Source organism: Pleurodeles waltl, chromosome 4_1 (assembly GCF_031143425.1).
Source record: "Pleurodeles waltl isolate 20211129_DDA chromosome 4_1, aPleWal1.hap1.20221129, whole genome shotgun sequence".
Classification (NCBI taxonomy): domain Eukaryota; kingdom Metazoa; phylum Chordata; class Amphibia; order Caudata; family Salamandridae; genus Pleurodeles; species Pleurodeles waltl.
The window spans coordinates 243,928,858-243,948,911 of NC_090442.1; the positions used below are offsets into that span (position 1 = coordinate 243,928,858).

The following is a 20,054-nucleotide window of genomic DNA, read 5'->3' on the forward strand; positions in this document are numbered from 1 at the left end:
GGGCACTATCACAGTTCAAAACCCCTATGGGAATTAACAAGGGAAATGCTCCTTTTTTGACCCCCACTCTAATTTTCTCAGTTCCCACTTGACGGATCACCCTGAAACTTTCCACACAGCAGCTGACGCGACTGTTGAATTTTGTTGGAAATTTTCGTGAAGATTCGTCAAGCGGTATCAAAGATCTAGGGAAGTAAAGAAAACAGCTTTATCTATAGAAACTAGGTTCTAACTATAACTATCTATTGGTGATCGCAACTAGGTAATATATAATCTGTTTTTTCTACAGAAACAAGGTCCTAACTATAACTACCTGACCGCAATTAGGTAATATATATATATATATATATACACTGTATATATACATACATATACACACACACACTTAAAATGTACCTGCAAAATGCTCATATTTATTGTAAAGGCATCTGTGGTAAAGGCATACTCGTAGTAAAAAACATTTAGTTGTAGAAACAGTTGTGGTAAAGGCTGCTTCGTTGTAAAGCCTTCTTGTTAACGCATTCATTGTTTTGCCGTGGTTGTTAAGGGTGTTTCCCCTTTTGTATGCTTACCCTCAAACTCTGAGGATTGTTCACAAGAGACAAGCTGCTGTTGCATTGCACTTTCAGAGCATATATATATATATATATATATATATATATATATATATATATATATGTGGAAAATGTCACTTACCCAGTGTACATCTCTTCGTGTCATGAGACGCTGCAGATTCACATGCTTTGCACATCCCGCCATCTAGTGTTGGGCTCGGAGTGTTACAAGTTGTTTTTCTTCGAAGAAGTCTTTTCGAGTCACGAGATCGAGGGACTCTTCCCCTTTCGGCTCCATTGCGCATGGGCGTCGACTCCATCTTAGATTGTTTTCCCCGCAGAGGGTGAGGTAGGAGTTGTGTATTATAGTAATAGTGCCCATGCAATGGAGTAAATATGTATGTACATAATGTGGTTTAAAGTGATATATTTACAAATTTACAAATGTTCAAGATCAACTTCGAAACGGCTACAGGCTCCCGGGGAGGCGGGTTGGCGCATGGGAATCTGCAGCGTCTCATGCCACGAACAGATGTACACTGGGTAAGTGACATTTTCCGTTCGATGGCATGTGTAGCTGCAGATACACATGCTTTGCATAGACTAGTAAGCAGTTATCTCCCCAAAAGCGGTGGCTCAGCCTGTAGGAGTTGAAGTTGCTTGAAATAAAGTTCGTAGTACTGCTTGTCCTACTGTGGCTTGTTGTGTTGTTAACACATCCACGCAGTAATGTTTGGTGAATGTATGAGGCGTAGACCATGTGGCTGCCTTACATATTTCAGTCATTGGAATGTTTCCTAGAAAGGCCATAGTAGCACCTTTCTTCCTAGTTGAATGTGCTTTTGGTGTTATAGGCAGTTCTCTTTTTGCTTTGAGATAACAGGTTTGAATACATTTAACTATCCATCTGGCAATGCCTTGTTTGGATATTGGATTCCCTGTATGAGGTTTTTGAAATGCAATGAACAGTTGTTTTGTTTTCCGTATTTGTTTTGTTCTATCAATGTAGTACATTAAAGCTCTTTTGATGTCTAATGTATGTAGTGCTCTTTCAGCTACAGAATCTGGTTCTGGAAAGAACACTGCTAGTTCTACTGTTTGATTTAAGTGAAACGGTGATATGACTTTTGGTAAGAACTTTAGGTTAGTTCGTAAAACTACTTTATGCTTGTGTATCTGAATAAAGGATTCTTGTATGGTAAATGCCTGTATTTAACTTACTCTTCTTAGAGATGTGATGGCAATGAGAAACGCTACTTTCCATGTTAAATATTGTATCTCACATGAGTGCATGGGTTCAAAAGGTGGACACATGAGTTGTGTTAAGACAATGTTAAGGTTCCACGAAGGAACTGGTGGCGTTCTTGGTGGAATAACTCTCTTTAGGCCCTCCATAAATGCTTTTATGACTGGGATCCCAAATAATGAAATTGAGTGCGTAATTTGCAGATAAGCTGAAATAGCGGTAAGATGTGTTTTAATGGATGAAAAAGCTAGCTTTGACTTTTGTAAATGCAGTAAGTAGCTTATGATGTCTTTAGCAGAAGCGTGTAATGGCTGAATTTGATTATTATGGCAATAAGTAAACAAATCTTTTCCACTTATTTGCATAGCAATGTCTTGTGGTTGGTTTCCTTGCTTGTTTTATGACCTCCATACATTCCTGTGTAAGGTCTAGATGTCTGAATTCTAAGATTTCAGGAGCCAAATTGCAAGATTCAGCGATGCTGGATTTGGGTGTCTGATCTGTTGTTTGTGTTGAGTTAACAGATCTGGTCTGTTTGGTAGTTTGACATGAGGCACTACTGAGAGGTCTAGTAGTGTTGTTTGTTTTGACTCAATTTGTTTACTAGATACGGAAGGAGTGGGAGAGGGGGAAAAGCGTATGCAAATATCCCTGACTAGCTCATCCATAACGCATTGCCCTGAGATTGATCTTGTGGGTACCTGGATGCGAAATTTTGGCATTTTGCGTTTTCTTTTGTTGCAAATAGGTCTATTTGTGGTGTTCCCCATCTTTGAAAGTAAGTGTTTAGTATTTGGGGGTGAATCTCCCATTTGTGGATCTGTTGGTGATCCCGAGAGAGATTGTCTGCTAACTGATTCTGAATCCCTGGAATAAACTGTGCTATTAGGCGAATGTGGTTGTGAATCGCCCAATGCCATATTCTCTGTGCCAGGAGACACAACTGTGTCGAGTGTGTTCCTCCTTGTTTGTTTAGATAATACATCGTTGTCATGTTGTCTGTTTTGACAAGAATGTGTTTGTGGCTTATTATGGGTTGAAATGCCTTTAACGCTAGAAATACTGCCAATAGTTCTAAGTGATTTATGTGAAACAGTCTCTGCTGAGTGTCCCATTGTCCTTGGATGCTGTGTTGATTGAGGTGTGCTCCCCACCCTATCATCGAGGCATCCGTTGTTATTACGTATTGAGGCACTGGGTCTTGGAAAGGCCGCCCTTGGTTTAAATTTATATTATTCCATGATTGAAGCGAGGTGTATGTTTGACGGTCTATCAACACTAGATCTAGAAGTTGACCCTGTGCCTGTGACCATTGTGATGCTAGCCACTGTTGTAAGGGCCGCATGTGCAACCTTGCGTTTGGGACAATGGCTATGCATGAGGACATCATGCCTAGTAGTTTCATCACCATCTTGACTTGTATCTTTTGTTTTAGATACATGGCCTGTATTACATTGTGAAATGCCTGTACCCTTTGTGGACTTGGAGTGGCAATCCCTTTTGTTGTGTTGATTGTCGCCCCTAAGTATTGCTGTGTTTGACACGGCTGAAGGTGTGACTTTGTGTAGTTGAGTGAGAAACCTAGTTTGTGGAGGGTTTCTATGACGTACTTTGTGTGTTGTGAACACCGTTTTTGCGTGTTGGTTTTGATTAACCAATCGTCTAGGTACGGGAACACATGTATTTGCTGCCTCCTGATATGTGCAGCCACTACTGCCAGGCATTTTGTAAAAACTCTTGGTGCAGTTGTTATTCCGAATGGCAACACTTTGAATTGGTAATGTACCCCTTGGAATACAAACCTTAAGTACTTTCTGTGTGAAGGATGTATCGGTATATGGAAGTATGCATCCTTTAGGTCTAGTGTTGTCATGTAGTCTTGTTGTTTGAGCAATGGGATTACGTCCTGTAATGTTACCATGTGAAAGTGATCTGATTTGATGTAGGTATTTAATGTTCTGAGATCTAATATAGGTCTTAGAGTTTTGTCTTTTTGGGGTATGAGAAAGTACAGCGAGTAAACCCCTGTTTCTTTCTGATGAATTGGTACCAGTTCTATTGCATATTTTTGTAACAACGCTTGGACCTCTATTTCTAGAAGATCCATGTGTTGTTTTGACATATTGTGTGTTTTCGGTGGGACATTTGGAGGGAATTTGAGAAATTCTATGCAATAACCATGCTGGATAATTGCTAGGACCCAAGTGTCTGTTGTTATTTCCTCCCAATGTTTGTAGAACTTGGTTAGTCTCCCCCCACAGGTGTTATGTGTTGGGGATTTGTGACTTCGAAGTCACTGCTTGTTTTGAGGAGTTTTGGGACTTTGGAACTTCCCTCCAATCTTTTGGAATTGGCCCCCTCTATATTGTCCTCGAAAACTTCCCTGATGATATTGGCTTTGATAAGTGGGCCTTGTTTGTGAGGTCGTGGGTTCTGTGCTTTGTCCTCGAAACCCCCCTCTAAACTGTGTTTTACGAAATGTGCCTCTGCTCTGTGGGGAGTAGAGTGCGCCCATGGTTTTGGCCGTATCAGTGTCCTTTTTAAGTTTTTTCGATAGCAGTGTCCACCTCCGGCCCAAACAACTGCTGTCCGTTAAATGGCATATTGAGCACGGCTTGTTGTATTTCCGGCTTGAATCCTGATGTACGCAGCCATGCGTGTCTCCTTATGGTTACTGCTGTATTTACTGTCCTAGCAGCTGTATCTGCTGCATCCATTGCCGAGCGTATCTAATTGTTCGAGATACTCTGTCCTTCCTCCACCACCTGTTGTGCCCTTTTTTGGAACTCTTTGGGTAAGTGTTCAATGAAATGTTGCATTTCATCCCAATGAGCCCTATCATATCTCGCCAGCAACGCCTGTGAATTGGCAATATGCCATTGGTTGGCTGCTTGTGATGCAACCCTTTTCCCCGCAGCGTCGAACTTGCGACTCTCCTTGTCTGGAGGTGGTGCATCTCCTGAGGTGTGTGAGTTCGCTCTCTTGCACGCTGCCCCTACTACCACAGAGTCTGGTGTTAATTGCTGCGTGATGTATACCGGGTCTGTTGGCGGTGGCTTGTATTTCTTCTCCACTCTTGGAGTTAAGGCCCTGCCCTTTACAGGCTCCTGAAACACCTGTTTGGAGTGTTTTAGCATTCCAGGTAGCATAGGGAGACTTTGGTATTGGCTATGTGTGGAGGATAGCGTGTTAAACAAAAAGTCATCCTCAATAGGCTCTGCATGCAGGGTGACATTATGAAACGCCGCTGCTCTTGACACCACCTGTGTGTAGGCTGTACTGTCCTCAGGTGGAGACGGTCTCGCTGGATAACAGTCTGGGCTGTTATCTGATACTGGCGCATCATAAAGATCCCATGCGTCGGGATCATCCTGACTCATTCCAGTATGAGTTGGGGACTGCATCAGTGGTGGAGTGGCTACCGGTGATGTGTGCGTTGAGCGTGGTGGAGATGGTGGCGGTGTTACTTGTCTTGACACCTTTGCTTGTGGCTGCTTGTCTTTTTCTTGAAAGGCAAGTCTTCTTTTCATCCTAATTGGGGGAAGAGTACTTATCTTCCTTGTGTCCTTTTGGATGTGGAGCCTTCTCTGGGTGTAGTCTGGCTCCATTGATTCTAGTTCTTGTCCGAACCTGTGTCCTTGCATTTGTGAGGACAGTCCATGTTCCTCTGTGTAGGAACTTGTTTTCGGTTCCGAGGCCGGATGTTTCGGAATGGAAACTTTTTCGGCAGTCTTTTTCGGCTCCGACGACACTTTTTTAATTTACGGCGTTCCGCTCTCTCTGTGCCGACTCGTTTCGGTGCCGCCCTCTCGGTGCCGAACTTGCTCTGACCCGCTGTCTCGGGGTCGAGTCTGCTCTGTGCCGGTATCTCGACCGGAGTCGGATGTCTTCGACACATGCATGCCCTTTTTCTGTGCCGATGATCGGTCACCTATTTTTCGGGTTAAGCCATGGCCTGCTGGTGGTGGCGTCCCCTGGGCTTTAGCGATCTTTCCGTGAGTTTTGTGTGTCGACGTCTTACTCACGGTTTTTGGCGTCTGTTCGGGATCGTCCGAGTCCAAGTCCTCGATGGAGAAGGTTTCTTCTTCCTCCTCCAAGCGTTTTTGTCCTGTCGGCGCCAACGCCATCTGCAGTCTTCTCGCTCTTCGGTCTCTTAATGTCTTCCTCGACCGAAACGCTTGACAGGCTTCACAAGTATCTTCTTTGTGTTCTGGAGACAAACACAAGTTACAGACCAGATGCTGATCTGTATATGGATACTTGTTGTGACATTTGGGGCAGAAGCGGAATGGGGTCCATTCCATTAGCCTTGAAGAGACACGTGGTCGGGCCGACCAGGCCCCGACGGGGGATCGAAAACCCCGAAGGGCCACCGGAGCTCTTCAAAATTCGGTGTCGATCTGTTGTAACTAACCCTATACCGAATGCAAACAATACTGTCAAATTTTCCGAGATTCTAACTATCTTTCCGAACCGAAACACGGAGCGAAAATGAACACGTCCGAACCCGATGGCGGAAAGAAAACAATCTAAGATGGAGTCGACGCCCATGCGCAATGGAGCCGAAAGGGGAGGAGTCCCTCGATCTCGTGCCTCGAAAAGACTTCTTCGAAGAAAAACAACTTGTAACACTCGGAGCCCAACACTAGATGGCGGGATGTGCAAAGCATGTGTATCTGCAGCTACACATGCCATCAAACACATACATATATATATATATATATATACATACAGGGAGTGCAGAATTATTAGGCAAGTTGTATTTTTGAGGATTAATTTTCTTATTGAACAACAACCATGTTCTCAATGAACCCAAAAAACTCATTAATATCAAAGCTGAATATTTTTGGAAGTAGTTTCTAGTTTGTTTTTAGTTTTAGCTATGTTAGGGGGATATCTGTGTGTGCAGGTGATTATTACTGTGCATAATTATTAGGCAACTTAACAAAAAAAAATATATACCCATTTCAATTATTTATTATTACCAGTGAAACCAATATAACATCTCAACATTCACAAATATACATTTCTGACATTCAAAAACAAAACAAAAACAAATCAGTGACCAATATAGCCACCTTTCTTTGCAAGGACACTCAAAAGCCTGCCATCCATGGATTCTGTCAGTGTTTTGATCTGTTCACCATCAACATTGCGTGCAGCAGCAACCACAGCCTCCCAGACACTGTTCAGAGAGGTGTACTGTTTTCCCTCCTTGTAAATCTCACATTTGATGATGGACCACAGGTTCTCAATGGGGTTCAGATCAGGTGAACAAGGAGGCCATGTCATTAGATTTCCTTCTTTTATACCCTTTCTTGCCAGCCACGCTGTGGAGTACTTGGACGCGTGTGATGGAGCATTGTCCTGCATGAAAATCATGTTTTTCTTGAAGGATGCAGACTTCTTCCTGTACCACTGCTTGAAGAAGGTGTCTTCCAGGAACTGGCAGTAGGACTGGGAGTTGAGCTTGACTCCATCCTCAACCCGAAAAGGCCCCACAAGCTCATCTTTGATGATACCAGCCCAAACCAGTACTCCACCTCCACCTTGCTGGCGTCTGAGTCGGACTGGAGCTCTCTGCCCTTTACCAATCCAGCCACGGGCCCATCCATCTGGCCCATCAAGACTCACTCTCATTTCATCAGTCCATAAAACCTTAGACAAATCAGTCTTGAGATATTTCTTGGCCCAGTCTTGACGTTTCAGCTTGTGTGTCTTGTTCAGTGGTGGTCGTCTTTCAGCCTTTCTTACCTTGGCCATGTCTCGGAGTATTGCACACCTTGTGCTTTTGGGCACTCCAGTGATGTTGCAGCTCTGAAATATGGCCAAACTGGTGGCAAGTGGCATCGTGGCAGCTGCACGCTTGACTTTTCTCAGTTCATGGGCAGTTATTTTGCGCCTTGGTTTTTCCACACGCTTCTTGCGACCCTGTTGACTATTTTGAATGAAACGCTTGATTGTTCGATGATCACGCTTCAGAAGCTTTGCAATTTTAAGAGTGCTGCATCCCTCTGCAAGATATCTCACTATTTTTGACTTTTCTGAGCCTGTCAAGTCCTTCTTTTGACCCATTTTGCCAAAGGAAAGGAAGTTGCCTAATAATTATGCACACCTGATATAGGGTGTTGATGTCATTAGACCACACCCCTTCTCATTACAGAGATGCACATCACCTAATATGCTTAATTGGTAGTAGGCTTTCGAGCCTATACAGCTTGGAGTAAGACAACATGCATAAAGAGGATGATGTGGTCAAAATACTCATTTGCCTAATAATTCTGCACTCCCTGTATATATATATATATATATACACACACAATTTTATTTGCACTTTTCCTATTTTAGTAGGAATTTATATTGCTGAGTATTGTTTCATTATCATTGCAATTTCTATTTTATACAATGGCTTAAAGTCAAACTGCAGGCGACATGGATGTAAGTGAGGAGGTTTCAAAAGATAACGTAAAACAGTGAAGTCTACAATGAATGCTTCAATTGAAGAAATTGCCCAAAACATCAGCAGTAATGTGAAGGATATTATTTTGGTTTAGACCAAGGTCTAGTAGCAAAAGGTATTTTCCTTCCAGTGCACATGCCAACAGTAACCATTATTCTTATGTGGTAAATTTTCTGATAGAATCTTGTAACAAAAAAAGTGAAAAGTCACACCTTTGAGGCAAAGCAGGACCTGTAGATTCAGCGGGGTGTTCTGCTGCCAAGATGTCTGATGTAATCAGAGCCACAGTTAGGGGTGGTTCATCCTCTGAAGAGCATGGTGGTATGTCCAGCAAACACCCTCTACAAGAGAGATAGAACTTTCCCATAGAAACAGAGCTTGACCATTCCAATAGGTGATCTGATGTTATTTATTTTCCTGACTCTGATCCAGATGAACATGACTAATCAGGCATAAACGGTTTTGAGCCAGATAAGAACAAGTTCAAGAGAAAAAATAATCTAATCCCATACTGAATATACAGTCCTGCTGGGAACCCTTTACTTGACCCATCATTATGGTTTCATACCCTTTGTGCACTCTGGCCCACTATGCCACATATTGAAGAATATATCAGACAAAGAATTCAACAACCGTTAGACAAAATAATCAGGAATAAAATGAAGTCTGAGCGCTCTAAGTACTACCATTCCTGACTGGGTTCTAGATACTGTAGTACTGAACCCCAAACGTCTGACCCTTATTCTCAAAATATAACAAAGATATGAAAAAAGGAATTGACAGAGCCAGTTCAGCTTGTCAAGACAAGCTCTTGGATAGAGTGTGCCCAGTGACAAAAAAAATTGAAAAGGCTAGCAGGCCTTTATCCTTGCATTTTGAAAAGAGGAAGTTGCAAACTGAGACCTAACAAAATAAATATTCATTAGGCAGGTCATTTTGCATCCCCCTACAAATGTATAATTTGCAACATGACTTACTACTACATGGGTCACATCACAAATTGCATGCCCATTCGCAAACTAATCTATGATCAAATTGGACATTCCCAGTTTGTGAATGCAAAAAGCACTTCCTGCCAATAATTTTGAAGGGCCGACTGGTCTACCGCAGGTGAATATAGGCTGAGGTCTGCTTACCTTAGAGATTTCTTGGCTGGGGACAGCTCTGCAAAGAACGAGAGACTTGGGGCTATCAAGTTCCTTGTGGGGCTGAAGAGGTCTATCAGTAAGATTTCCATTTCAGACTCATGTAGTTGGAGACATTTCTTTTTCTAATCCAGGACTTACTGCTTCCAGGCACTATATTACATTGTGAAGGTAAGCAGCTACACAAAGGTTATTTCCCAATTGGAAGCATGTATAAACAATGTGCAGCCCTTCTTTAACTTACCATCATGTGACATTCCAACTGAGAGGCACTTTTGGAAACGGCAGCATTGGCACTTGTTCCTATTCTTTTTCAGAATTTTACACATGCGCTCACATTTTTCATACTCCAGCTTCAGTCGAATTGTTCTCCTGAAAAAGCCCTGTAAGATTATGGTCAGAGAGCGCAACATGTTATTAGGATATTGGTACCGGGCATTTCTATCCACTGTCGAAATGTAATTCAATAAAACTGCAGTAATACGATGCATCATCAAAGTAATGACTCCCCAATTTTGTAGGAAGGGAAAGACATTACAGACACAAGGCTCCCAATCATGCTAAAAGATATTGCATTCTTTGAAAATGTAATGATTCAGATGACAAAATAAATCTCACATAATTGAGGATACTGCCTAGCCAATCAATTTGCTCCCACCTAAAAAATTACAATATTTAGTTATTTTGCAGAACTGGTGGAGCATTATTTATCAATTAGGACAGCCCTATTTCACTTTAGAGGTGGAAACTATGTACTGGCCCACTTATTTGGATCAAGTAAGCATTGCAGATTTACTAAATCTGACTCCTATTCAAGCCTATATTTTGCTACTTTTATGACCATTTTCTAGTTCTACAGTGTACCCCCATTTATTCCGAAAAATTACATAATATGCGGTAGAGGCACAGCCAATATTTTGGATTCTGTAGTAGTTTCCCCTGACAAGAATCATCTTTAATGGCCACAATTTACACAACTCAAAATGTGCTAAGTTGTGAACATTCATAAAAAACAGTGAACAACCCAATACAAAGATAAAGGGTGTTGCGTAAGCTATGACTTTGGCGTAGCTCTACAAGTGTGCTTTCCCACCCAAGGGTGACTCAGGTGAACTTGGTTCAATGCACCAACGATGAATGTGAAGGACCAGTTATTGAAGCTCCGCAAAATACTGTTCAATGTGTAACTGAAATAGAAGTACTGCTTTTGGGTTACTAGCTATCCCATAAAGGGATCTGGGGCACTTTGCTAACAATAACAAACCTAATTTCGTTAGTCACAGTATTACACACACAGTGTACTAAGAATAAACGCTTTTAAGTTAAAGTATTTATTAGTATAGAAATAGTCTGCTTCTCAGTACATCTAAAACAACTACACAGAATATTATAAAAATGAGAATAAAATGAGCATTTCTAACATGATTAGTCATCTAGAACCTTCCATCTACTTCAATGTGCTATACTAAAGGCATGGAAGGCAGAGCAACTTGCAGTCTAGAGTTTCTTAGGGAAAAGAGATGCACTGCATGTCTAGTTGACAGCAAAGACTGTTTTTATTCGTGGAGGCGTGAAGACGGTGTTCTCTGTGGAGCGCAAACACATGCTGGGGTCTTCCTCTGGGAACTCTGCTTCAAGCAAGATGCAGCATTTGCAAAGTGTGCTGTTGGTAGGTGAGACTGTCTCTGGCAGAATCTCAGGCGATAACCTGGGTGAAGGACCTCTTCCTGACAATATACTAAATCTTATCAGAAATTAGAATTTCTGATAAAGGTTTAGGAATGTCGAACATCATTATGAGCATCAAGGTGTGCCTCCCAGACATTTTCTGATGACATTTTCTTATGAACATACAAGGTATAAGGACGTCAACTCAGATTACACTATTTCAGCTATATATCCATATGCTTTCTTAGATAAACCTGACATGTTAAAAGGTAGACATCTGACTCAGACGAATGTTGCATCAAGTGTGGTACATATGTCATCAATCAAATGACTTGGTGCATTCACAGTTCTTAGAAAGATAAGGTCAGACAACATCTGTGTTTAATGGCAGATATGATAATGGTTCTGCATAACTCGGGAAAAATGACGACTTCCACTGTTTAAGAGTGAGAAGATGGCGACCTCCATTAGCCAAGATGGAGTCGGTGCCTATATAAAATAGAGTTGACCTTAGGGGCTTTACGTCAAAAGGAGCCTGAAATCATCTACTTTTGTCATAGAAGAGACTTATTTATGTTTGGCATTAAAGACTTGGCAGAATGCATAAATGTATCAATTCATGCAGCAAGTGTTTCATCCTGCACTTGGGACAGAGTGCTCCCTAGGACATTAGCCAGTGATCTGCTCCCACTCTAAGCGTGCCAAAGCAGACAGGCTCTAGCATTGTGAGACTGCACAGTTACACCCTCCTTGCAAAACAGATAACGTATGTTTCCATGCATGGAGTAATGTCACTTAGTTCTAACCAAAGTTAGTAGACCTTTACATTGCATTAATGAAGGTTCCAAAGTTATTTACATACAAGACCACTCAAAAAAGTACATGACACTTTCTAGTACAGTACTTGTCAGAATTGAGGGAAGTTAATAATAGTGAATCAACCTGAAGAACTGGCTAAGGGCCATCTTCTGATAGGACTACCACCTGTTTACAGAGGATAAAGGCCAGAAGAGCCAGGTCACACGTCTCCACACTCATCTACTTACCACACAAATGTGCCATGGGGTAAATTACAATGGTATTTTTGTTTCCTTATTTTCACTATGTTCTAAACATTGGCAAAAATATTGGGTACTGAATATGAACACGCAGATTGTTGCAGCACTCAGACAAAGCGGCTCAGAAACCTATCACAGGTAGCTGTATGTGATGACACAGAAACATGATTTTAATGGAAAACCAGTACTGAGAAACCATTTCACCTACATGGCTTAAAGGAAATTTGCCCGATGAATGGCATTTACCATATCATAGAAATCAATTCAGAGATTTTTTTTTCTAAATTGGCTTTCCCATGGTTATTCTGAATAGGTGTAAATTAAGTGGTTGCAGGTCTTACTTTCAGAAGCATTTCTGTTGGGGTATTTATTTCAGTGCTTTTTTCAGATGACTTAGTTTCAGATTTATATCTCCTACACTTATATAGGAGTGCTTTTAATTCACTGACACCTCACCATCTTTAAACACCATCCATCTCTGACCACCTCAAAATCTCTACATGCCACTCATCCCTGCCCTCTAAAACCTCCCACCAAGCCTAAACTCCTCTAATGCCTGAACCCCAAAAGCCCTTTCTAGCCCCACACTCCACCCAACCCTATGAACACCTAATAACACCCATCCTTGAATCCTAAAAAGCACCTCTCTACACCTAAAGCCCACGCAACCTGAACCACTAAAACTTCACAACCCCCAAACTCCATCTATCTCTGAACCCTAAAAATAAACACTTTAACCACCCCTAAACATTACCTATTCTTAACCCTTAAAACCCTCGCCATTCCTAAACTCCACCCCTTACCTGAACCCTGAAAATCCCTACAAATCCCCTTTCTACATCTAAACTCCACCCTAATCTATGAACCCTTATACCCCCTCACCATCCAATCCTCAAATCCTAAAACTGTTTCTGCCCATAAACTCTGCCTATCTCTGAGCACCAAAAGCCCTCACCACCCCTGAACTCCACCCATTCCTGAACCCTAAAGATCCTTCACCACCCCAAACTCTACCCATCACTAAACCTTAAAATCCTCACCAGCTCTAACCTCTGCCCATCCATGAATCCTAAAAATCATTTAACACCCCTACACATCACCAATCCCTGAACTCAAAAAGTCTCACTACCCATAAACGCCATCTGTGAACTCTAAAAACATCTCATCACCTGTGATCCCAAAAAAAACCTCACCACCCTTTACTCCACCCATCCCTGAACCCTAAAAACTCGTTATTACCCCTAAAATTCAACCAAGTTTAATCTAATTTAGTATTTATCTTAAATTCATATTTCCTTTATTTTCTTTAATTTTTGATTTATTTGCATTTCCCTAGACTGTCTTTCCTTAACAGTGGGTTTTCATTATTTGGTTTCGTCCATGGTGGTTTCTCAGTTATCATTTTTCCATTTAATTCACATGCATCAATCACAGATGTGTGTCATAGTAAAACCAGATATCACTGTGGTGAATTAAGTTACTGCATTCTTCGCTTTCCTTTTCAATCTAAAGCTTTGTCAGTTTTCAATTAGGTAATTTCCTTGTATTTAAATAGTACAGGCCCATTTTCTTTCAGCAAATCCCGACATCCGCTTAACTATTTTAGTTGGTGCTGAGTTTAAATGTTGCAAATGTTCAAATAGTAAAATACCCAATCTCCAGATAGCCCCGAACTACTCACAACCTCCCTGCAACCAGTGACATGTTCCTCCATACAATCCCGCAAAAACTGGCCTATTAAATGCCAAGAACTTTCATTAATAAAAGGACAGGCCTACTGGCTTTGCCATTGCTTGTGGTCTTCGTTAAATGAGCTCTGGCAGACAGACCAAGCTGTCTTCATATGAGATCTCCTAACAACCAGTGTATTTGAAAACTGGATAAGATTGTTCTTTCAACACGAATATCGGAATATTGTGCATCTCCGCACTGGAAAATACAGGTCTGTTAACAACGCACACTGCGCCTCAGCAATTGTCAGTGGATGGATTTTGGTAACACACATTATATTTCAAAGGCGGGTAAGAGTCGTCTCAGCACACACTGTACCTTACCAAGTATCTAGCAATGCAGTCCTCAAAACGGTCTTCAAGTAATGGGAAAAGTTGTTTCCTCCGTCCATTAACCAGCAGCACAATTCATGCATTTCCTTTAAAAATGCCAGGTAGAACACTGCAGGACGGAGAAATTTGTCGAGTAACTGCAAACACTATTATGTAATTGGCCACAATTATGTTTTACCGTCTGAATAAGAGAAAGTGGCTACTTTAAGTATGGAGTTTCTCCCCATTCTGTCTGTTCCAAGAAGAAAAACTGTTCTCACTCCATTACTCTAGAACAGGCTTCTCCAACAAGCAGCTCATGAGCTACTGGTAGCTCTCAAGATACCTGTGAATGGCTTTCCTGTGTGCAACCCAACCTAATAAATTAGAAGCTTTTGTTTGGTTGAATTATAATATGTATACTAAAATTGAAAAGTGTATATTTGACATGAAATCTCTATTTTCAGAACCCACAATTTTCAAAATATATTTAAAACTGATATCTGAATGATACAGCATGCTGTATTAGGAGGCCTATTACTACTATTATTACTTTGCTGCTCGGGGGCATTGCAGCTGTGGCTGTTATGTATTACCCTTGTAAAGGCCATCAACACTGACTAAGCCTTTTTTACATTATGGCTGGCAATCATTCACTGAGATGATCACGGCTGGTAATCTTGAATAGGGTGGCCACTAATGTAATCTTGTCTAATGTGTATAACACTAATACTATTGGTAGCTCAGGATGAGTTTCACTGAGCATAAGTAGCTCTTGTTAGTACAAAGGTTGGAGACCCCTGCTCTAGAGTATCTTTTGATGCAGAATCTACGGGAGGAAACAGCAAGGAAGTCTCCTTTCGTGCAATGGGTGAAATTTAGATTAGTCATGCATTTTCAAATTAGGGACTAGAACTCTAGACCTAAGATTTGAAATTAAATCTAGTTAATCAAATGAGTGATCAAATATGATCTAAAGACAATTTATTCATGCACCATATTTTGTTCATCACTATGCAGAAATAACACTAGTATTACAGCCCTTCTGCCTTTGAAATTCGTTTTTTTTGGTCTGTGCACACACCTATGCTCCAGACGTCACAAGTGTGTTACTTTGATTTGAAAGAAGAGCCAGTCCCACTTGCAACAACATGCTTTTGATTTTGTGAACAGGTCGGGTGGCACAAAATAGTGCATGGGAGCTCAGAAAACAGAACTAACACACTGTAAGAGCCTGTGGGGATTTCAGACCCCACTCTGCCAAGGAGTGCCGTGGTGTTACTCCCAAGTCCCTCTAAAAGGCTGGCAACAGTGGTGCATCAGAAGGGAAACACTGAGGATTGATCCCTCAGTTATGCATTATGATACTAGCAATTGCTTGGTGTATCTAGCGTGACTGCTTTGTGGCCTCTTTATCATCTGCCTCATAGCTCTTTGGATGGCCTGTGTGGAGGCGGCTATATTGTTATCAGAATGCGGACACCTTTACTTGTGTGGAAGCAAAAGCTCCACACGGCTATATTGTTATCAGAATACGGACACCTTTACTTGTGTGGAAGCAAAATCTGTCAGCATTTTCCCCACATGCTGTGACCATCCCCCCCTCCCAACTCTCACACAGGAAAGAACCACCTCCAAAAGACCCACTCATCAAATACAGTTGTTTATGAAGCCACTCTTGCACAAACAGTGCTGCTAAGACTGGTATGTTTTCTCACTGGTCGAAGGATGTCAGTCCTCTGTACAAGGTGTTGAGTTTCCATGGCTCATGTCTAGGTTGTCCTTGTGAGGGCTGGACTGTTGCCAAAAGTCTTAGAGACATACCCCTTCCAATCGGCTCCTCGAAACTCACATAAACAACAGATGCAGCGCAATGAACATGGTCTGGGAGGGTTGTGTGCACATACAGCATTGGAGGGATGACTAACAAAGGTAGGGCAATTGAGGCCATCAGAAGCCACCTTGGAAAAGTGTCTTTTAACACTAAAAGTAATACAAGCTGCATCACACAAAATATACCTAATTGAAGTATGTTGTATACAGTTATATAAATGTATTATAACAGTTGGAAAGTTTTACTCTGGTATTATATACCTCATACAGCTTGGCCAAACATTTGGAGTCATCTCTTTAAAGGCAAAAATGCACAAGCCTGATCACAAATGAACATGTGGATGCTACATAGCGCCTACTAGACTCCAATGAAATATCACAAGTTAGGTTTATCTGAATCAAACCTTTGCTGGAGCAGCAAATTAGAGTCCAGGGACATAGTACACATGCTATTTAGTTCTAAACACATTCACCCACTATGACATCAAATTCAGGTCATGCTACAGGACATCTTCAATCTCTGTTGACGCCATTACAGCTCTCAGGTAATTATGCATCCTCATTGTTGGAAAGTGGGTCATTGGTAGTGGGAAGTATGCATATACCATTGGTAATAAGGCCACTAACACAATACAGGGTCAGTAAAGGTCTCAGTAAATTAGCCCCTTGCTCAACCGTTGGTAGCTGTAACCGAGCAGGCAGGCCTAACTTAGGAGACAAGAGTGTAAAACATTCAAAAACACCAATACAGTAAATAAGTAAGTCAAACGCAATAAAAATCCCACACCAGTTTATAAGAATATATTATATTTTATGAGTAAATAGACACCAAAATGACAAAAATCCAATGTAGGGAATAATAAACACTTTCTAGAGTTTGGAAGCACAAAGCGCCAAATCAGGTCATCTGATCTCAGTAGACCAGGACAAAGTCAAAGTTTGAGGCCGACTGCAATGGAGTGCAGGTCGCATAAACTAAGGAGGAGGCCTCAGTCAAAATGTTACCTTCACACTTAGAAACCTTTCAGGAGCTTTTTCTTCTGAGGGTCCTTGCTGCTCTTCACCAGGCTGGATTCGGTGAGGGCTCGCCGGCCTGACTTTCAGGGCACTCCCAGTCAAATCCTGGAAGCTGGACCTCAGGAGCTTTTCAGCGGGATGAACTTGAAATCCAGGCTGGGTTGCAGTGAGGGTTTGCCGGCTTGACTTCCTGGGTCAAGTTGGTCAACTCTTCGAGCTTTTTCACAAAAGTTCTCCAAACTTCAGGAGATGTTTCTTGAAGTTCTCCTTGCAAGTTCAAAGGCTACAAAACACAACTGCAAGGGTCTGGAATCTCCTGGATAGTCCTTGGAATGTTTGGACCACAAATCCCACAATGCACCTGGCCAAATCCTTAAAAGTCCACTGGATGCACTCCAGGCTGGGGAACTCTTGCTGGAGATGATGCAGGTGAATCTCTGTTAACATGTAGCTGCAGGGAGTCCACTCCATAGTCCTTCTTGAACTAAGGACCCCTAGGGTGGTAGTACCAGATTGTGCAGCAGGCGCAGTTCACTCAGAAGTGTAGACCAAGGGTGCAGATCCAGATTCCAGCAGGGCAGTCCTTCTTTCTCTTATAGTTTCTGTCACAGGCTACTCGTCGTTTATGTCTCTGGCCAACTGGAACTGCAGAGTGGTCTTGATCCTTGTAGGTTCTGCCTTGACCAAGGTAAGGGCAGCCCTTTCTGGTAGCCACAGTGCTACTGACAATGAAATGCCAAAAGGCAGTCTGTGCCCTCCAGAAGGAGTCCCAGAGGAAAAAAAAAACAAAGGGAAAAACCTCTAAAGCAGGAACTCCGTGGAACAAAAATAAGTATAAAGGTCAGTCTTCCAACAAGAAAACAATACTGGAAGAAACTGGAACAAGCAAGGGAAAAAACTGGAGAAAAAAACAACAGGAGCAAAGATCACCACACAAAGGAAGTGTTGCAGCGCAAGGAGAACAAGAATCACACTCCGTATATACCCTAAAACAGGAAATGACCAACAGGAAGAAGAAAGACACCATATTAGATTGGGAAAGAATCATAGGAGACTATAGAGAAAGGCGCCATTTTGGAAGAGGGTCCTAAGATATGCAGAGAAAAAGAAAAACATGCTGGGAGAAAGAAGAACATGGCTGCTAAGTGTAAAAATAAGGAAGGAAGAAAAGGAGAAAAATGAGAAAAAGAAGAAAGGAACAGGCTGCACCAGGTAAGTGAGGGGGTGCCAATGCCTAATTTTGAGGGCGTGCCACGCCCAGAACTCGCCGAGACCCCATGCCCATTTTGGGGCCTTGTGTGAGGAAATACAGAACAGAAGGGGCGCGGCGCGCCCGGCCGCCAGAAACATGAACCGCAGCCACGCCCCGAGCCGAACGCACAGCTCGCGCTGCAGCAAGTTTCAGGCAGCAGAACTGAGAGGCTACGCACCTCTCACATGTATTCACAGCTCCTGGGCATCAGGAAGGGGCAGCCCCTGACCACATAATGCAGGGTGACACCCAGGCGTATGACCACTTACTCCAAAGTGTAACATATTCCTGTCCCAGAAAGCAGCATTCTTCCGAAATCCATGTTGGCTGAAATTTTAAGCAGAGCAGTCAGAGCTAACTAAACCAACTCCCAGTGTTGATCATTTCCATAGCTCTCCTCCTCCTGACATCTGCAAATTCCTTCCTTAAACCTGGTATCTGGCCTGGCCTGGCCTGGCCTGGCCTGGCCTGGCATACCCTGCCTATCCTGCTCTCCTTTGAGGCTGGATGGTTTATTACCCCTCCCCCTGCTCGGTCATTCTTGTGCAACTGCAGAGCTCCCCTTCAGCAGATATCCTCTCCCCTGGACAGCCACTGATCACCTAATCAAAGCAGCCTTGCTAATCCTGTTAGCACTGACCAATCGGAGGGATCTCTAGAAGGCTGGATTTTGGCTTACAGAAAGAAAAGACTCATATCACAACTGGTAGAGAATGGATGCTAACTTCACCAATGGCAAATTGCTGGATTTTTTAAAACAAATCTTTTAAGTCCTGGAATTACATTTATATGCCTTTCCTAACAATATTTACAATCAAATACAATATTAGCCTATGGGGGCCAGTTTCTACAATGGGGGATAATGAAATGAGCAGTTTTGTCTCGCCAGAGTTTATAAAACATCTTTCATAAGTACCCTGTGTAGGAAGTTGGCTCTGTATGTGCTATTTCAAAGTAAGGAATAGCATGCACAGAGTCCAAGGGTTCCCCTTAGAGGTAAAATAGTGGTAAAAAGAGATAATACTAATGCTCTATTTTGTGGTAGTGTGGTCGAGCAGTAGGCTTATCCAAGGAGTAGTGTTAAGCATTTGTTGTACATACACATAGACAATAAATGAGGTGCACACACTCAGAGACAAATCCAGCCAATAGGTTTTGTATAGAAAAATATCTTTTCTTAGTTTATTTTAAGAACCACAGGTTCAAATTTAACATGTAATATCTTGTTTGAAAGGTATTGCAGGTAAGTACATTAGGAACTTTGAATCATTTCAATTGCATGTATACTTTTCAAGTTATTCACAAATAGCTATTTCAAAAGTGGACACTTAGTGCAATTTTCACAGTTCCTGGGGGAGGTAAGTTTTTGTTAGTTTTACCAGGTAAGTAAGACACTTACAGGGTTCAGTTCTTGGTCCAAGGTAGCCCACCGTTGGGGGTTCAGAGCAACCCCAAAGTTACCACACCAGCAGCTCAGGGCCGGTCAGGTGCAGAGTTCAAAGTGGTGCCCAAAACGCATAGGCTTCAATGGAGAGAAGGGGGTGCCCCGGTTCCAGTCTGCCAGCAGGTAAGTACCCGCGTCTTCGGAGGGCAGACCAGGGGGGTTTTGTAGGGCACCGGGGGGGACACAAGCCCACACAGAAATTTCAGCCTCAGCGGCGCGGGGGCGGCCGGGTGCAGTGTTAGAACAAGCGTCGGGTTCGCAATGGAAGTCAATGAGAGATCAAGGGATCTCTTCAGCGCTGCAGGCAGGCAAGGGGGGGCTTCCTCGGGGAAACC

At 42.4% G+C, this 20,054-nt stretch overlaps 1 protein-coding gene across 2 annotated transcripts in view; it reads right to left on the minus strand.

Annotated features, from left to right (window-relative positions):
• PPARA (peroxisome proliferator activated receptor alpha) overlaps window positions 1-20,054 on the minus strand; it is a 217,123-nt gene that overhangs the window by 45,569 nt on the left and 151,500 nt on the right. For both annotated transcript variants that reach the window (XM_069228246.1, XM_069228245.1), the window contains one exon: window positions 9,650-9,788. In XM_069228246.1, the coding sequence (XP_069084347.1) occupies window positions 9,650-9,788 (139 nt within the window). The remainder of the gene's footprint in view (window positions 1-9,649; window positions 9,789-20,054) is intronic.